The sequence below is a fragment of the Hemitrygon akajei genome, chromosome 15 (assembly GCF_048418815.1).
Source record: "Hemitrygon akajei chromosome 15, sHemAka1.3, whole genome shotgun sequence".
Taxonomy (NCBI): domain Eukaryota; kingdom Metazoa; phylum Chordata; class Chondrichthyes; order Myliobatiformes; family Dasyatidae; genus Hemitrygon; species Hemitrygon akajei.
Genome location: NC_133138.1, coordinates 44,110,147 through 44,126,817, shown reverse-complemented (window position 1 = coordinate 44,126,817; position 16,671 = coordinate 44,110,147). Strand labels below are relative to the sequence as shown.

The 16,671-nt window shown below is 42.8% G+C and overlaps 1 protein-coding gene across 2 annotated transcripts in view; it reads left to right on the top strand.

The window, feature by feature from the left end:
• The first annotated feature begins 13,852 nt into the window (after window positions 1-13,852).
• Window positions 13,853-16,671, top strand: part of LOC140739296 (BTB/POZ domain-containing protein KCTD16-like) — a 245,647-nt gene continuing 242,828 nt past the window's right edge. For both annotated transcript variants that reach the window (XM_073067452.1, XM_073067453.1), the window contains exon 1: window positions 13,853-15,751. In XM_073067452.1, coding sequence (XP_072923553.1) covers window positions 14,923-15,751 — 829 coding nt within the window. In that variant the 5' untranslated portion in view covers window positions 13,853-14,922. The remainder of the gene's footprint in view (window positions 15,752-16,671) is intronic.

Below are 16,671 nucleotides of genomic sequence, written 5' to 3'. Positions count from 1 at the left end.
CACTTAAAAAGAAAAGCTGAAGGAGGTTACTTTGGGCTAAGTCCAATGTAAATTAGGCACAGCCACACCTGAGAAAATTGCCCAGGCATTTCTCCAGTAGCAGTAAGGGGGTGGGTGGGTGGGGAAACACCTTTACCCGGCATGTTTCAACTGTCACATTTCTGGCATTGACAATAATCTTGTTCACCATTTTTGCACTTGATTGGATAAATTTCATATCTCTAAACAAAGTCCAGTACAATGGAGGGAATGTATTGTTATCAATCTGCAAAATAAAAACACACTGGATAATCTCCTACCATGGTGTTCAGGGAATAAATACAAACTTAATAACCTTGTTGAGTCTTTTAGTCTGAGTTTCCATTAAATTAAATATATGCTACTGACAATGAAGTTTGCTACATAATAGCACAAAAGTTGCAAAGACTATGACAAAATTGTATGGCAGAATTTTTAAGTGCTTCCAGGGATTTGAATGCAGAGTGTGAGTTTTGAATTCACACAGGTTCTCAAATTTGGCAGACTTCACTGTCAGCTGGCCTTCATATGTATTGAGTACAGGAGATGGGATGTTACGTTGAAGTTGTATAAGATGTTGGTGAGGTCTAATTTGGAGTATTGTGTGCAGGTTTAGTCATCTACCTACAGGAAAGATGTAAACAAGGTTGTAAGAATGCAGAGAAATTTACAAGGATGCTGTAGGGTCTGGGGGCCTGAGTTATCAGGAAAGATTAAATAGGTTAGGACTGTATTCCTTAGAATGCAGAAGATTGAGAGGAGATTTGATTGAGGTAGACAAAATTATGAGGTGTATAGATAGTGTTAATGCAAGCAGGCTTTTTCCACTGGTTTGGTGGGATTAAGGGTTAAGGGTGAAAGGTGAGAAGTTTAAGGGGAACATGAGGTGAAATTTCTTCACTCAGAGGGTTGTGAGAATATGGAATGAGCTACCAACATAAGTGGTGCATGCAAGCTCGATTTCAATGTTTAGGAGAAGTTTGGATAGGTACATGGATGGTAAGGACATGGAGGGCTATGGTTGGTGCAGGTTGACGGGAGTAGGCAGTTAAATGGTTTTGGCATGAATTAGATGGGCCAAATGGTTTGTTTCTGTGGTGTACTTGTCTATAACTCTGTGAATTTACAGTAACAGCCTGAAGCCTTGAAAATGCAGCTCATTATTTGGCATAATTGATCTCCTGATTTGGGGGGGGAGGGGTGAGCCAATTACATCAATGGATGAGTGTTAGTGGTGGAATTGTGCATAAACATGGAGAATGACAGTAAATTGTTCTGTAATGCACATGAAGTGGACATTGTACATACGTACAAGTGTAGAATTGATGTGGTAGCTCCAGTGGTGGCAGTCAGTATGTTTGCAAACAGAGATGCACTTGTGTACTGGAGCTCAAATAACCAACTTCAATCTCTGAAATGCACAAACACAAGTGAAATTTATATTCAGTGGCCACTTTATTAGTTACACCTGTACACCTGCTCTTTAATGCAAATATCTAATCAGTCAACAATGTGGCAGCAACTCAGTGCATGGAAGCATGCAGACAAGGTCAAGAGGTTCAGTTGTTGTTCAGACCAAACATAAGATTGGTGAAGAAATGCGAACTGAGTGACTTTGAAGTTGGAATGATTCTTGGTGCCAAACAGGGTGTTATGAGTATTTCAAGACTGCTGGTCTTGTGGAATTTTCATGCACAACGGTCTTTAGAGTTTAAAGAGAATGGTGTGTGAAGCAAAATAAAAAGCATCCAGAGAGAGGCAATTCTATGGACAAAAATGCCTTTTAATGAGAGAGTTCAGAGGAGAATTGTCAGACTGGTTCAAGGTGACAGGAAGGTGACAGTAACTCAACTAACCACACGTTTCAGAAGCGGTGTACAGAAGAGCATTTCTGAACGCACAATACATTGAAGTGGATGGGCTATAGCACCATGAGACCACGAACATACACTCAGTGATCACTTTATAAGGTACAGGAGGTACCTACTGAGTGCATAGCCTTGATGTTTTTGGTAAATTCTGTTCATTTACTGTCAGAAATTGACAAGATTAAGCTGAATGAAAACACAATTTTAAAGGTAGCCAACAAAAAGCACACAATAAGACTAATGTAAATGTATACAATTTTTTCAATTGCATGCAGCAACACAACTATTGTTAGTTCAACCTCTGCTAAACTACAGGTTTATGGTGTGGCAGGGTGGGGGAAGGGGTGGTATGATTGAATAATAAGATCAAGGAGATAAGTTGCATAATGCAATATGGATGCAGGGATTATGAAGCATAATGGCAATGCAAGTTGCTATTAGAACATACCTGGTGCAGGATGCTCACAAAATTAGTTCTTCCTGCTTATTAATATAACTTCAGCAACCAGCTGTGTGAATAATGCTGTTTATTTACTGTGATACGAAACCAAGTAAATGGGCCGTGTCACTCGAACTGGCCGTGTCACTCCAACTGGCCATTGTTGATTAACAATAAAGTGAAGCCGTATTTTAATCTCAACCATTGGTGAAAGTAATTCCACACACAGTGGTAGTTCATTAGAAGAGAAGTTAGAATGGAAGTATAGGGAGATTCTTCAAAAAAAAAGCTCTGGGGAGCTAGTAGAGGTAGAGGGAAAAGAGATCTGCCAAGTGAGTATGACCAGGAAGACATTCAGGTTCATAGCCAGGAGTTAATGTGAGAAGGCAATAGTTGAAGTCACGAACATGAGAAAATCTGCAGATGCTGGTAATCCAAGCAACACACACAAAATGCTGAAGGAACTCAGCAGACAATAGACAATAGGTGCAGGAGTAGGCCATTCGGCCTTTCGAGCCAGCACCGCCATTCATTGTGATCATGGCTGATCATCCACAATCAGTATCCCGTTCCTGCCTTCTCCTCATATCCCTTGACTCTGCTATCTTTAAGAGCTCTATCTAACTCTTTCTTGAAAGCATCCAGAGAAATGGCTTCCACTGCCTTCTGGAGCAGAGCATTCCACAGATTCACAACTCTCTGGGTGAAAAAGTTTTTCCTCAACTCCGTTCTAAATGGCCTACCCTTATTCTTAAATTGTGACCTCTGGTTCTGGACTCCTCCAACTTCAGGAACATGCTTCCTGCCTCTAGCATGTCCAATCCCTTAATAATCTTATATGTCTCAATCCGATCCCCCTCATCCTTTTAAATTCCAGTGTATACAAGCCCAGTTGCTCCAAACTTTCAACATATGACATTTCTGCCATCCCGGGAATTAACCTCATGAACCCACACTGCACTACCTCAATAGCAAGAATGTCCTTCCTCAAATTTGGAGACCAAAACTGCACACAATATTCCAGGTGTGGTCTCACCAGGGCCCTGTACAACTGCAGAAGGACCTCTTTGCTCCTATACTCAACTCCCCTTGTTATGAAGGCCAACATGCCATTAGCTTTCTTCACTGCAGGCTGTACCTGCATGCTTACTTTCAGTGACGGATGAACAAGGACACCTAGATATCGTTGTACTTCCCCTTTTCCTAACTTGATACCATTCAGGTAGTAATCTGCCTTCCAGTTCTTGCCACCAAAGTGGATAACCTCATATTTATCCACATTAGGCCAGGCAGCAGATATGGAAAAGAGCATACTGTTGATGTTTCGGGTTGAGACCCTTCATCAGGACTGGGATCTCGGCCCAAAATGTTGACTGTTTACTCTTTTCCATAGATGCTGCCTGGCCTGCTGAGTTCCTCCAGCATTTTGTGTGTGTGTTGCCAGCAATTAAAGTCAATTCAGGGTTAACAATATAGACATACTGTCGATGCAGTTCTACAGGAAGGTTGTTAACCTTTCATGTATGATGAAGATTTTTATATAAATATCAAAATCTATCTCCCACGAAGTTGTCACCAATCCAACACATTTGTTCCTGTGATGCATCTACATCAAAGAATGACAATCTCAATCAATCATGACTGAATTTTCAATTACACCATCTCCCTCAAGTATTTAATACCAATCAAAGTGTCACTCGATATGTCATATCTCACATTGGCAACTCTTCAACTATCAATGCTCACAAACACATATTTCCTGGACCAGGTAGAACAATATCTTTGATAGTCCCACCAAACTATAGTGAAAAAGGTGGCTACACAGCTCACAATCTACAACAGATTTTTGGCCATCTTCTGTGTGGTTTTCACATAGATTATTACTGATGATTGCACAGAAGCTATTGAAGAGAACAACATTCTTCAGATTTAAAGATGAGTTTATTTTCAAAATAAAATTTATTATCAAAGTATGGAATTACAGAAAAAAGAAATATAATAGAATTTATAATAAACTATATATGAACAATGTCTAACAAACAGTCAATGTTCAAAGGAAGACAAATGGTGCAAATGAAAAAAATATAAATAATACTGAGAAGGTGTTGCAGAGTACTTGAAAGCTAGTCTGTTGGCTGTGAAAGCAGATCAGAGTTGTAGAAGCAACTCCGAGTTGTGGTGAGTGAAGATATCCACACTGGTTCAGGAGCCTGACGGTTGTAGGGTAATAACTGTTCCTGAACCTGGTGATGTGGGACCTAATGCTGTTGCACCTCCTATCTGTCATGTGCACAAGAACATGTATGCACTTTTTGCAATGAAAACTCAATAGTAGCAGCAAAACAGGCACATGATATCACATAAGCAGCATTCACAAGAGAAACATAAACATAACTTATACAAAATTTTGCACAAGAAAACAATTAGAACAAAAAAATAGCTAAGTTCATTTTATTCTAAAGTTTATAAATTGCTCATAATGTAACAAAAGTGTAGTGATTAGAGTTTTGCTGGTTAGTTCAAGAACCAGATTGAAGGGAATTGGCTGTTCTTGAACCTGCTGGTGTGGGATTTAAGGCTTTTGCACTTTCTGTCTAATGGTAGTTGCCAAAAGATAATATAGCCTGTGTAGTGGTTACCTTTGATGATAGATATTGCTTCTTGAGGCAATACCTCACATAGCTACGACTAATGGTGAGGAGGAATGTGCTCATGATGTATAGGGCAGAGTCCACTTTCTTTGCAGTTTCTTCCATTCCTCCACAGCTGAGTTGCCCTACCAGACCATGATGCAACGTTAGGATTATTTAACAGTATATCTATTAGGATACCTGATGATAAGTGGAACCTCAGTAACTTTCTCTGAAAGTATTGTGCAGGCATGCTTTTGTTGTGATTGAATCGATGTGCTGAACCTAGGGTAAATCATCTGATATATTATTACCCAGGAATTTAAAGCTGCTGACTCTCTCCACCAGTGATTCCCCAATGCAGACCGCCACATGTTTGCCCTCCTTCCTCCTCCTGAGTTCAACATTCAGCTCTTTAGTTTCAGTGACTTTGGGCGAGAGGTTGTTTTTCTCACACCACTCAACAACGTGACCTATCACACTTCAGTCAGCTGAATCGAAGCCGCCTGTGATTCGTCCAGGTGAAGATGGCATTGTAGCTGTGCTTAGCCACAGAGTCCTGTGTGTATAGAGAGCAGAGCAGGGGGCTGAGCACAAAGCCTTGAGGTGCACACGTATTAATAGTCTGTGAGAAGTGATGATTGAGGTCTGCTGATTGAGGAAGCCAAGAGCCTAGATGCAGGGGGAGGTAGAAAGTCCCAGGTCTTGAAGCTTGGATGGGATAATTTTGTTGAATGTCGAGTTGTCATTGATGAACAGCAGCCTGACGATGAACTCCTGTTGTATGGATGGTCCAGAGTTAAGAGAAGAGCCAGGGAAATGGCATCAGCTGTTGGTCTGTTGTGGCAGTAGGCAAATTAGAGTGGATCTAGGTCACCTCTGAGGCAGGAGTTATTAACGCTGGTCATCACACTCTTAATGGGCATTGGTTCAATAGTTGCCTTTTTGAAATAGGTGGACTCCTCGGATTGCAGAAGTGAGAGGTTGAATATGTCCGTAAATACTCCAGCCAGTTGGTCTGTCTGCACTGTTCTCTTAATACTTGGCAAGATAGTTGTATCTAATCCTCTTCCTCACATCCCCTAATCTTACTATAAGGGTGCAAGGTAAGGACAATGAGTTCAAGGAACCCCTGATATCAAGGGGATATTGAGGAGCAATGCACAGGATGCTGCAGGAACTCAGCATGTCAGGCAGCATCTATGGAGGGAAATGCACAGTCAGTATTTCAGGTCAAGTACATTAACTATTGATTTCCTTTCATAGATGTTGCCTGGCCTACTGAGTTCCTCTAGCATATAACCATATAACAATTACAGCATGGAAACAGGCCATCTCGGCCCTTCTAGTCCGTGCCGAATGCTTATTCTCACCTAGTCCCACTGACCCGCACTCAGCCCATAACCCTCCATTCCTTTCCTGTTCATATACCTATCCAATTTTACTTTAAATGACAATACCTGCCTCTACCACTTCTACTGGAAGCTCATTCCACACAGCTACCACTCTCTGAGTAAAGAAATTCCCCCTCGTGTTACCCTTAAACTTTTGCCCCCTAACTCTCAACTCATGTCCTCTTGTTTGAATCTCCCCTTCTCTCAATGGAAAAAGCCTATCCACGTCAACTCTATCTACCCCCTCATAATTTTAGATACCTCTATCAAGTCCCCCCTCAACCTTCTACGCCCCAAAGAATAAAGACCTAACTTGTTCAACCTTTTCCTGTAACTTAGGTGCTGAAACCCAGGTAACATTCTAGTAAATCTTCTCTGTACTCTCTCTATTTTGTTGACATCTTTCCTATAATTCGGTGACCAGAACTGTACACAATACTCCAAATTCGGCCTTACCAATGCCTTGTACAATTTTAACATTACATCCCAACTCCTATACTCAATGCTCTGATTTATAAAGGCCAACATACCAAAAGCTTTCTTCACCACCCTATCCACATGAGATTCCACCTTCAGGGAACTATGCACCATTATTCCTAGATCACTCTGTTCTACTGCATTCTTCAATGCCCTACCATTTACCATCTATGTCCTATTTGGATTATTCCTACCAAAATGTAGCACCAGCATTAAAGTGTGCATCTTGTGCATTGCTGCAGATTCTACTGTCTGCTGTCTCTTGTGTCACCAAGGGATACTGAGGTATGAATTGAAGTAGTGTAAGGCAGATCTATAGAACTGAAAAAGAAGAGGCCCTTCAGGAGTGTAGAAAGTGCAGAGGAGTGCTTAAGGAAAAACTAAGAGGACAAAGGCATGGAATATTGCTGGCGGATAAGATAAAGGAAAATTCCCAAAACATTTTGTAAATAGCTAATGGCAACTAAGCACAGAGCTAGAGATCAAGGAAGCAATTGCGTGCTGAGTCAGAAGATGTAGGTGAGGTGTTAAATGAATTCTTCTCATTTGTATTCACTAAACAAAAAGTATATTGTAATTGGATAATTTGGAAAGAAAACGTAATTGAATACATTATAATTAAAAAAGCTATATTAGATAAATCCACCGGATCTGATGAATGATTCCTGGCTGCTCTGAGAGGGGATTGCTGGTATCCTGAAAGAGAGTTTTAAATCTTTGATGGCCATACTTGACAGCAAATGTGATACTTTTACTCAAGAAGGACAACAGGGATAAGCCAGGAAATTATAGGTTAGTGAGTCTAATGTCAATGTTGGGGAAAGAATTGAGGAACAAATTTATGGTCATGCCTAGCCTACACTTAGAATAGCAGGATTAATTAAAGATCTTCCCTTAACATTATAGCTTTGTTAGGGAAGATCTTGTCCAACCAATTATAATGAATTTTTCGAAGAAGGAACAAAATATATTGTTGAGGGGAGTATAGTTGATTTAGTGTAGGTGGACTTTAACAGGGTCTTTGATTATGTCCTACATGATCTGAAAGGGTCCATGGGATCTAATGCAAATTTAATCTAAAATTAGCTTGATAATAGGAAACAGATGGAAATCTTGGAAGGTTTGTTTTTATGATTGAAAGCTTGTGACCACTGGTGTCCTACTAGGCTGAGTTCTGTCTTCTGTATCATTGTATACATTAACAAACAATTTGGATATGAATGTAGGAGATAGGATTAATACATTTCAGATGACAAGAAAATTAATGGTATTGTCGATGGTGAGGAGAATTGTTAGCATGGTATTGGTTACTTAGTCATATGGGCACAATAATGGCAGATGGAATTGAATCCCAGTAAGTAGGAGATGCACTTTGAGAGGCTGCAGACAATGAATGTGGGTCCTAGGGAGCAATGAAGAACAAAGGAACCTGAGTGTACGAGTCCATCGGTCCCTAGAGGTGACATCACAAGTAGATAAAGTGATAAAGAAGGCATAAGGAATATTTGACTCTAATAACCGGTCTGAGGTTGTAAAATAGGGAGGTTATGGTACAAATTTATCAAACATTAGTTAAGCTACAGGTGAAGTATTGAATGAGATTGCACTAGGACCTTACTTAAGTCCATACTGTGTAAGTCATGTCTACTGTCCTTCTCTCATCAATTGCCTTACCCTACACCCCAACGAATAGAATGGTAGTCACTGGTCTCAAAGAGCTCCCCCACTGTTCCTTGGTCACTTGTGTTGCCCTATTACCCAAGAGGAGGTTGAGATTTACCCTCTCCTTAGTAGGGTCCTCTATATATTGCCTAAGGAAACTTTTCAGAGTCAGAATCAGAATCATAATCAGGTTTATTATCACTGGCATGTGACGTGAAATTTCTTAACTTAGCAGCAGCAGTTCAATGCAATATGTAATCTAGCAGAGGGAGAGAGAGAAAAAATAAAACATAATAATAAATAAACAAGTAAATCAATTACGTATATTGAATAGATTTTAAAAATGTGCAAGAACAGAAATACTGTATATTAACAAAAGTGAAGTCGTGTCCAAAGCTTCAATGTCCATTTAGAAATCAGATTGCAGAGGAGAAGAAGCTGTTCCTGAATTGCTAAGTGTGTGCCTTCAGGCTTCTGTATCTCCTACCTGATGGTAACAGTGAGAAAAGGGCATGCCCTGGGTGCTGAAGGTCCTTAATAATGAAAACGTTGCCTTTCTGAGACACCGCTCCCTAAAGGTGTCCAGGGTACTTTGTCGGCTAGTGCCCAAGATGGAGCTGTCTGAGTTTATGTTATGAAAGTTACTACTACCTAAAGTTATTAAAGTTAAAATCCTCTACTACGACAATGCTTTTTTTCAATAACTCTGTACAATTTCCCTACATATTTGTTTTTTTTTCAAATTCCAGTTGATTTTTTGGGGCCTATAGTAAAATCCCAGCAGTGTATTATCCTCTTCTTATATCTCAGCTCCACCCATAAAGCCACACTGGACATTACAGTTATTATATAATGAAGAAGGCTTCAAAAGTTGGTGGGGGGAGTCTTGGTCAGCTAAGTAAATGGACCAAGGAATGGCAAATGAAGTTTAATTTGGTTAAGTGTTAATTATTGCAATTTTAGTAAGTCAAATCCAGAAACAACTTTCATAGCAAACAGCAGAGTCCCAGGAAGTGTTGTAGAACAAGTGGATGGGCCATTGAAAGTGGTGTCACATGTGGACAGAGTGGTGAAGAAGGCTTTTGGAACACTGGCCTTCATAAATCATCGTACTGAATATAAAAGTTGGGAGGTTGTGGTTTACCTGATGTATCAGTTTGGTCACCCTGCTACAGGAAAGATGTTATTAAACTAGAAAGAGTACAGAAAAGATGGACGGAATTATAGGGAGAGCTTGGACTATATTCCTCGGAGGATGGGAGACTGAGAAGTAATCTTATAGAGGTGTATGAGGAGTGTAAATGTCCTCAGTCTTTTTCCCAGGGTTGGGGTATCAAGAACTAGAGAGAATAGCTTTAAGAGAGAGGGCAAAGGTTTAAAAGGAACTTGAGGGGCAACTTTTATTTATACAATAATGGTGCCTAAGCAGCTGCCGGAGGAATTTGTTGAGGCAGGTACAATAATAATTTTTAAAAGACAGATGGATAGTTACACAGATTGGAAAGTCTTAGAAAGTTATGGGCCAAATGCTGACAAGTGGAACAATATAATTAGGGCATCTTGGTTGGCATGGACAGCTGGGCTAAAGGGCTTTTTTTTGTCTATGCCGTATGTCTCTATGGTTCTATGACAAAAACCTTTTTTTAACACAGCAAGTGGTCAGGATCAGGAACACATTACTGGGGTGAGATCATAGAAGGGACTACACAGTAATATTCAGAAAGAACAGGAAAAGTTCTCAAAAGTTTTCAAAGGAAGAGGGGGAGAGACAGGTGAGTGGGATTGGCTTTGCTTAGAAGCAGAGTAGTCTCCATGAACTGTGTGGCTGCTTTCTGTGCTGTAATCTTTATGTGATTCCACAATTGTCTATATTGGGAAGGTGATATATAAATTCGTGCTTGTAGTTATAATCTTAAAAAAATAAGTATTATTTCATATAATTTTACCATGGCTGTGCTCACTTCCTGCACTTCCTCTTCTGCTTCTTCCTGTTAGAACATTGAAAAATAAAACAGTACGGCTTTGGAACAGGCCCTTTGGCCTGTAATGTCCAGCCAAACTAACTAAATTAGTAACCAAATACCCAATTGAACTCATTACTTCTGCCTACACACTGATTAATTCTTCCATTTGCTGCACATTCATGTTCCTAAATGAGAGCCTCGTCACCTCTGTCTTTAGTGTGCTTTATTTGTCAAATGTACATCAAAACATCAGTGCAAAGTGTTGTTTGTGTCAAATCAAATCCGTTATCAGTTTTGCCTCCACCACCACCCCCCCAGGAAGTGCATTCAAGGCATTCATCACTTTCTGTATAAAACTTGCCCCTCTCACCTTAACTGCATATTCTCTGGTATTAGATATTTTAAACCTGGCAAACAATATTGTTGCTATGTCTATGCCTCTCATAATCTTTTAAACTTCTATCAGATTTCCCCTCAGTTCCTGCCTCTCTTGGTAGAAAGCAACTCAAGTATGCCCTGTAATCGAGACAGCATTTGATAAACGTCATCTGCATCCTTTCCAAATCCTCGACATCCTTCCTATAATGGGACAGCCAGAACTGAATGCAATTCTCCAAACTTGGCCTAACAAGAATCAAAAGATCAGAGGGATCTTAAGAACCGAGCCCATAGGACACTCAAAGCTCCTGTGCAGGTCAACTCTGTAGTTAAGAAAGCAAATAGTGCATTGGCCTTCATCGATCATGGGATTGAGTTTAGGAGCCGAGAGGAAATGTTACAGCTGTATAGAACCCTGGTCAGACCCCACTTGGAGTACTGTGCTCAGTTCTGGTTGCCTCACTACAGGAAGGATGTGGAAACCATAGAAAGGGTGCAGAGGAGATGTACAAGGATGTTGCCTGGATTGGGGAGCATGCCTTATGAGAATAGGTTGAGTGAACTCAGCCTTTTTCCTAGGAGCGATAGAGGATGAGAGGTGACCTGATAGAGGTATATAAGATGATGAGAGGCATTGTTCGTGTGGATAATCAGAGGCTTTTCCCCAGGGTTGAAATGGCTAGTATGAGAGGGCACAGTTTTAAGGTGCTTGGAAGTAGGTACAGAGGAGATGTCAGGGTTAAGTTTTTTACACAGAGAGTGGTGAGTGCATGGAATGGGCTGCTGGCGACAGTGGTGGAGGTGGTTACGATAGTGTCTTTTAAAAGACTCCTGGACCAGTACATGGAACTCAGAAAAATAGAGGGCTATGGGTAACTGTTGGTAATTTCTCAGGTAAGAACACGTTCAGCACAGCTTTGTGGGCTGAAGGGCCTGTATTGTGCTGTAGCTTTTCTATATTTCTATGTTTCAAAGAACTTTATGGAGTTGCAAGATGATTTTCTGACTCTTGAACCCAATTGCTCTAATAATAAAGGCAATCATGCAATATGCCTTCTTTACCATCCTTTCAACCTGTGTAGCCATTTCCAGGGAGCTATGAACTGGACCGTAAGATCTCTGTGCACATCAATTAAGCACATCAGTTTGGATTAATGCTGAATTGTTAGGGATACAGCAGCATTGATGATTTCGGAGAACTGCTTGCAGTGTAACTCAAGTTGACTTTGACCAGTTCAGGCAACAGAAGCATTAATTAAAGGCAGTGATGTTCTGCACAAGGATACTGTGGCTCACAACATTTATTTAATGATCAAAATAGATTTTATTCAGAAAACCTATTAACAAGAATAAACTGTGCACTGCCTTTTAATTCTTCACACTCATAGTCAATGCTTTCAGTTCTGTTCTATTACACATCAATATCACTGCTACAATTCAAGTAGCCCCCTATCAAAATAACTGAGGGGCTTCCTCACCCAACTCAACCTCTCCCGCTCATGTAGCAGGAGAACCCTACACTGTGGTCCTTCCCCACTGAGCACTTGTGGTGGTGCACCAAGGTTCAATGTGTCCCTCAGCACATACTCGTACAAGACAGGAGGATGCCAATCAGCAGCATTCCTCAATGTGCTGGCACACCAAAGTGCGACTTTATTGTGGTGCATAACATGACTTGCTTTCATACAGGCCTCTGTCTGGTGTCAATAACCAGAGGGAAGGGGAAGAACACATGACCTCAGGCACCCATCCTTTAATCCGGCATGGGGGACAGACTGCAGCAGAATAATGAGTCATGACCACTGAATTGACCACCATGTCTTTCTTTTGCTATTGGTCACCAAGCAATTGGACACTCAAGGAAGTGAAATCCCTTGCAATGGTTGTTCATCTCCAGATCCTGGTGCTCTGGCCTGAAGACAACGTAAGTGCTGATGGTAGTTCAAAATGCCCGTTGAATGCAATGCTGCACTGGAAAATGCTGATTCTCTTGCATCACTCTGAGGTGACATGGGGCCAAAACATTTATTTCCGCTATCATCTCCATTCATGGTTTTGGCTTTAACTGTGGCCCCAGAATGTTGTAGATCACACTGACCACTCTTTCAGCAAGTGGAGTCTCCTTTAACTTTGCTACTTGAGAAGCAAGACTGCAGGTGGATAGGACCTCCAGATGAAATGCTTTTTCCAGCAGATTATTTTTCCTATGCAAGGTATGTGGCCACTTTCCCTATCCTTGCATACCCAAAGGTACATCTATAATTGCCTTCCTGCCTTGAAGTTATGGGGATAGGACTTGACAAAATGTTCATAACTGTGACTGTTCAGAAAGCTGTGATGTAGGTTGATTCAGTTTTCTTCTCTTAGATTCTGTGTAATCTGCTGAGCATTTCCAGTATTCAACTGAAATTAATGTCTGAATTCAGCCTCAGTAATCTATCAAGGCTTGGAAAACACCAGTAATCCAAAGAAGAAGATACCAGCACCAATCCATTCAATTGCATTAAATTGCTGTCTTACATGTAAATTTTATGACCATAAAATTAACAAGGTCCACGAACATAAGCTTGTAAAGGGTTAATATTTAAAAGTGAGAATCTCTAAAGATAACTTTCTTCTTATAGAAGGTGGCTGGGCTATTCTGCTTGTTTACCTTTTCCAGTTATCAGTTATTTAGACCTTTCAAGTAACAAATTCAGAACCAGGGATGCTCTCTCCTGATACAAACAGACTATGTACTGTATTCGCACACCAACATTTTCAGCCATAATACATGAAATAGATGCAGGACTCGAAAGAAATTGAATTTTGTGGATTATTTTACGCAATTGAATTATATACTATCATTATTTACGATTAGACTTTTTGTTTATGGCATGATTTTTTTCTCTAGGAAAATAAACCAACTCTATATCGTTTTCTTTACATATTTAATTGCGCTATTTTTAGCCACCAAGCGTGATTACAAGTGTGGGTAGGCGCTGTTTGAAGGATTTTTGGATCCCATTGCGCATTTCTAGCTTTCAGTATTTACTCTCTGTTATTTGTTACCAATATCATCATCGTTCCAGTTTATTGCAGCAAATACCCTTTGGCGAGGCTATTGAGGCTCAGCATGATGAATGGGATCACTTTTACTGGGCTAAACTTTTACTAGGCGTTACAACGGACTACGTATTTGGAAACTAAATCTCCAATGTCGTATTTCTGAATCGTTGAACTCTTGGCGTAGACTGCTATTAGGGAATTGAGTGCACGCCTCTATGGATTGCTGGGTCATCTTACCCGCTCAATTCCAGCTGTATCTAATTATTTGTTCCATAATTCTAAAATTTCTCGTCACGTCTCAATGGATTTGATCCCTCGACACTCTAGCACGAGGAAACGACGGCGAGACCGCGGTTTCACCACTTCACCCTGTGAATCCAGTACTCTCGGTCTCCTCGTGGCTAAGGTTTAGTGACAACTTTGATCGAGTCGCGGGTGGCGGCGAAACCGCGCACGTTTCCGTGAAACGGAGTAAGATGGAGACGGGGAGGTGTGGGGGAAGCCGGACAGGCGGAGTCTCCCAAAGTGTCCAAGTCTGAAAGTGGCCAGCGCGCCAGCGACAACTGGCGCGAAGCCGAAGCCGCAAAGAGAGAGAGACGTTTCTCCAATTCGCCCGTGAACCTGAACCATCCGGAGTCCACAAGTTGCAGAAGTAAATCTCGACAGGAGGCGGTGTGTGATCTTGGGGAGATGATGTAAGAGCCGTTTCCCAGCAGCTTTCCATCTCTCTCTCTCTCTCTCCCTCTCCCTCTCTCTCTGTCTCTCCGCTTCTCTGAGATGTGACACTGAGAGGCTGGAGCAGCGAACCCGGCGGCGGCGGCGGCTCCGAACTCCCCCGCAAGAAAGCAGCTTGGACCGGGTCAGTCTGTGTCACCCGAACCTCTCAACTTGCCCTAGCACATACGCTCGCCCGCTCCTGCGGTGAGAAGGGAAGCCGGGACTCGCACCGAGCCAGTGCCGGGAGGGAGATCCTGGACACTTCGGCCGGTGCGGAGAGCGCAGGGCTCGGTCAGCCGGCCAGAAGTCGCTGGCGGCCGGTTGGCGATGGCGTTAAATGCCAACTGCAGGACAACAGCCGTGCCAGCCCGGGACAGCGGCGGGGCGCTGCCCGAAGTGGTGGAGTTGAATGTGGGTGGTCAGGTGTACTTCACTCGGCTCTCCACCCTCACTAGCCTCCCTAATTCAGTGCTTGGCAAGATGTTCGGCCACAAGAGGAACTCCGGCAGCCCAGAACTGGCCCGAGACAACCGTGGACGCTTCTTCATCGACAGGGACGGCTTCTTGTTCCGCTACATCCTGGATTACCTGCGTGACCGCTCTGTGGTCCTGCCCGATCTCTTCCCGGAGAAGATGCGTCTCAGACGGGAGGCTGAGTTCTTCCAACTGCCCGATTTGGTTCGGATGCTGAGTCCGGACGAGAGGCAGAGTCCCGGCCTCGAAGACCCATTGCACAGCGACCAGGACGAGCTGTCCCAGGGCAGTGACCTTCCGCGGGGTGTGAGCCAGACAGCCGAGCGCAGGGCAGGATTTATCACCCTCGGTTACCGGGGCTCTTGCGTTCTGGGGCGGGACAGCATGCAAGGCGACGCCCGGCTCTTCCGCCGGGTACCTCGAATCCTCGTGTGTGGCCGCATCGGGCTCCTCAAGGAAGTGTTCGGAGATAATGTGAACGAAAGCAGGGACCCGGACCGGACCCCGGACAGGTACACGTCCCGCTTCTATCTTCGCTACCGGCAACTCGAAAGAGCATTCGACACGCTGGCCGAGGCAGGGTTCACTCTGTTGGGCAGCAATTCGTCGGTCACCGGCTCAGCCTGCGGCCAGGCAATTGATGATAGGGCATGGAGCAGCTACACCGAGTACCTCTTCTACCGTGAGTACAGTGTTATTCACACCCCTTCTTACATCTGACTCCAATACATATTCTTCATGCCAACACAGCCGATTACACCCTTAACTTACATAAAAATATCGAGTCCACACCCATTATCCATCCCTAACACCATCTATCGCCAACACATCCCGCTCACCGTCTCCGTACATCCGCGACAAATTCTCTCCACACCCTCTATCCATCCCTTACATATTCTATCTACAGCCTCCATCAGTCCCGGACATATCACTCTCCATCTCTGACATATTCCCTTCACAACTTCCATCCATCCCTGACATAGTCTGTGCACGCTGTCCATCCATCGCCAACGCAACCCGTCTACTTCCATCGACCGTCCATCCCCAAAGCATTCTTGGTACACCCGCCAACTACCCCCAACATATCCCGTCCATTACTACCAGCTACCCCAACGCATTCCCACCACACCCACTGTCCATTGCCAGCACGTGCTCTCCACCTACACCTGTCATTCGTCATCGAAAATATTCTGTCCACATTCACCACCCAACGCGAATACATCCATTCTCCAAGCGCTGCTCACCTACACCCTGCGCTGAGTCCAGCCCCAACAGTTATACATCGGCCTTTTCGCGCGGGAGACAATCTGAGTAGTTTACCACATCCCTCACTGCACCGATTATCTACACAAATCCTTTTGGCGGGGGAGACTCAGCACAAACTTCGCTGTCGTGCATTGGGAGCAACTGCAGACATATGTTACAGTTTTGCAATAACGTTTAGTTATGAACGGGGTTGGTACCGATGTCACGTGGACATCGAAGGTGTTTGAATGGCAGTTATTTATTTGATGGCGCTGGTAGAGATTGTACCCGTATACAAAGCGTATGCATGCTGACTCCTCGGGGAACGTTTTGGAGAACCAAAAAGGAGAAGGAAGG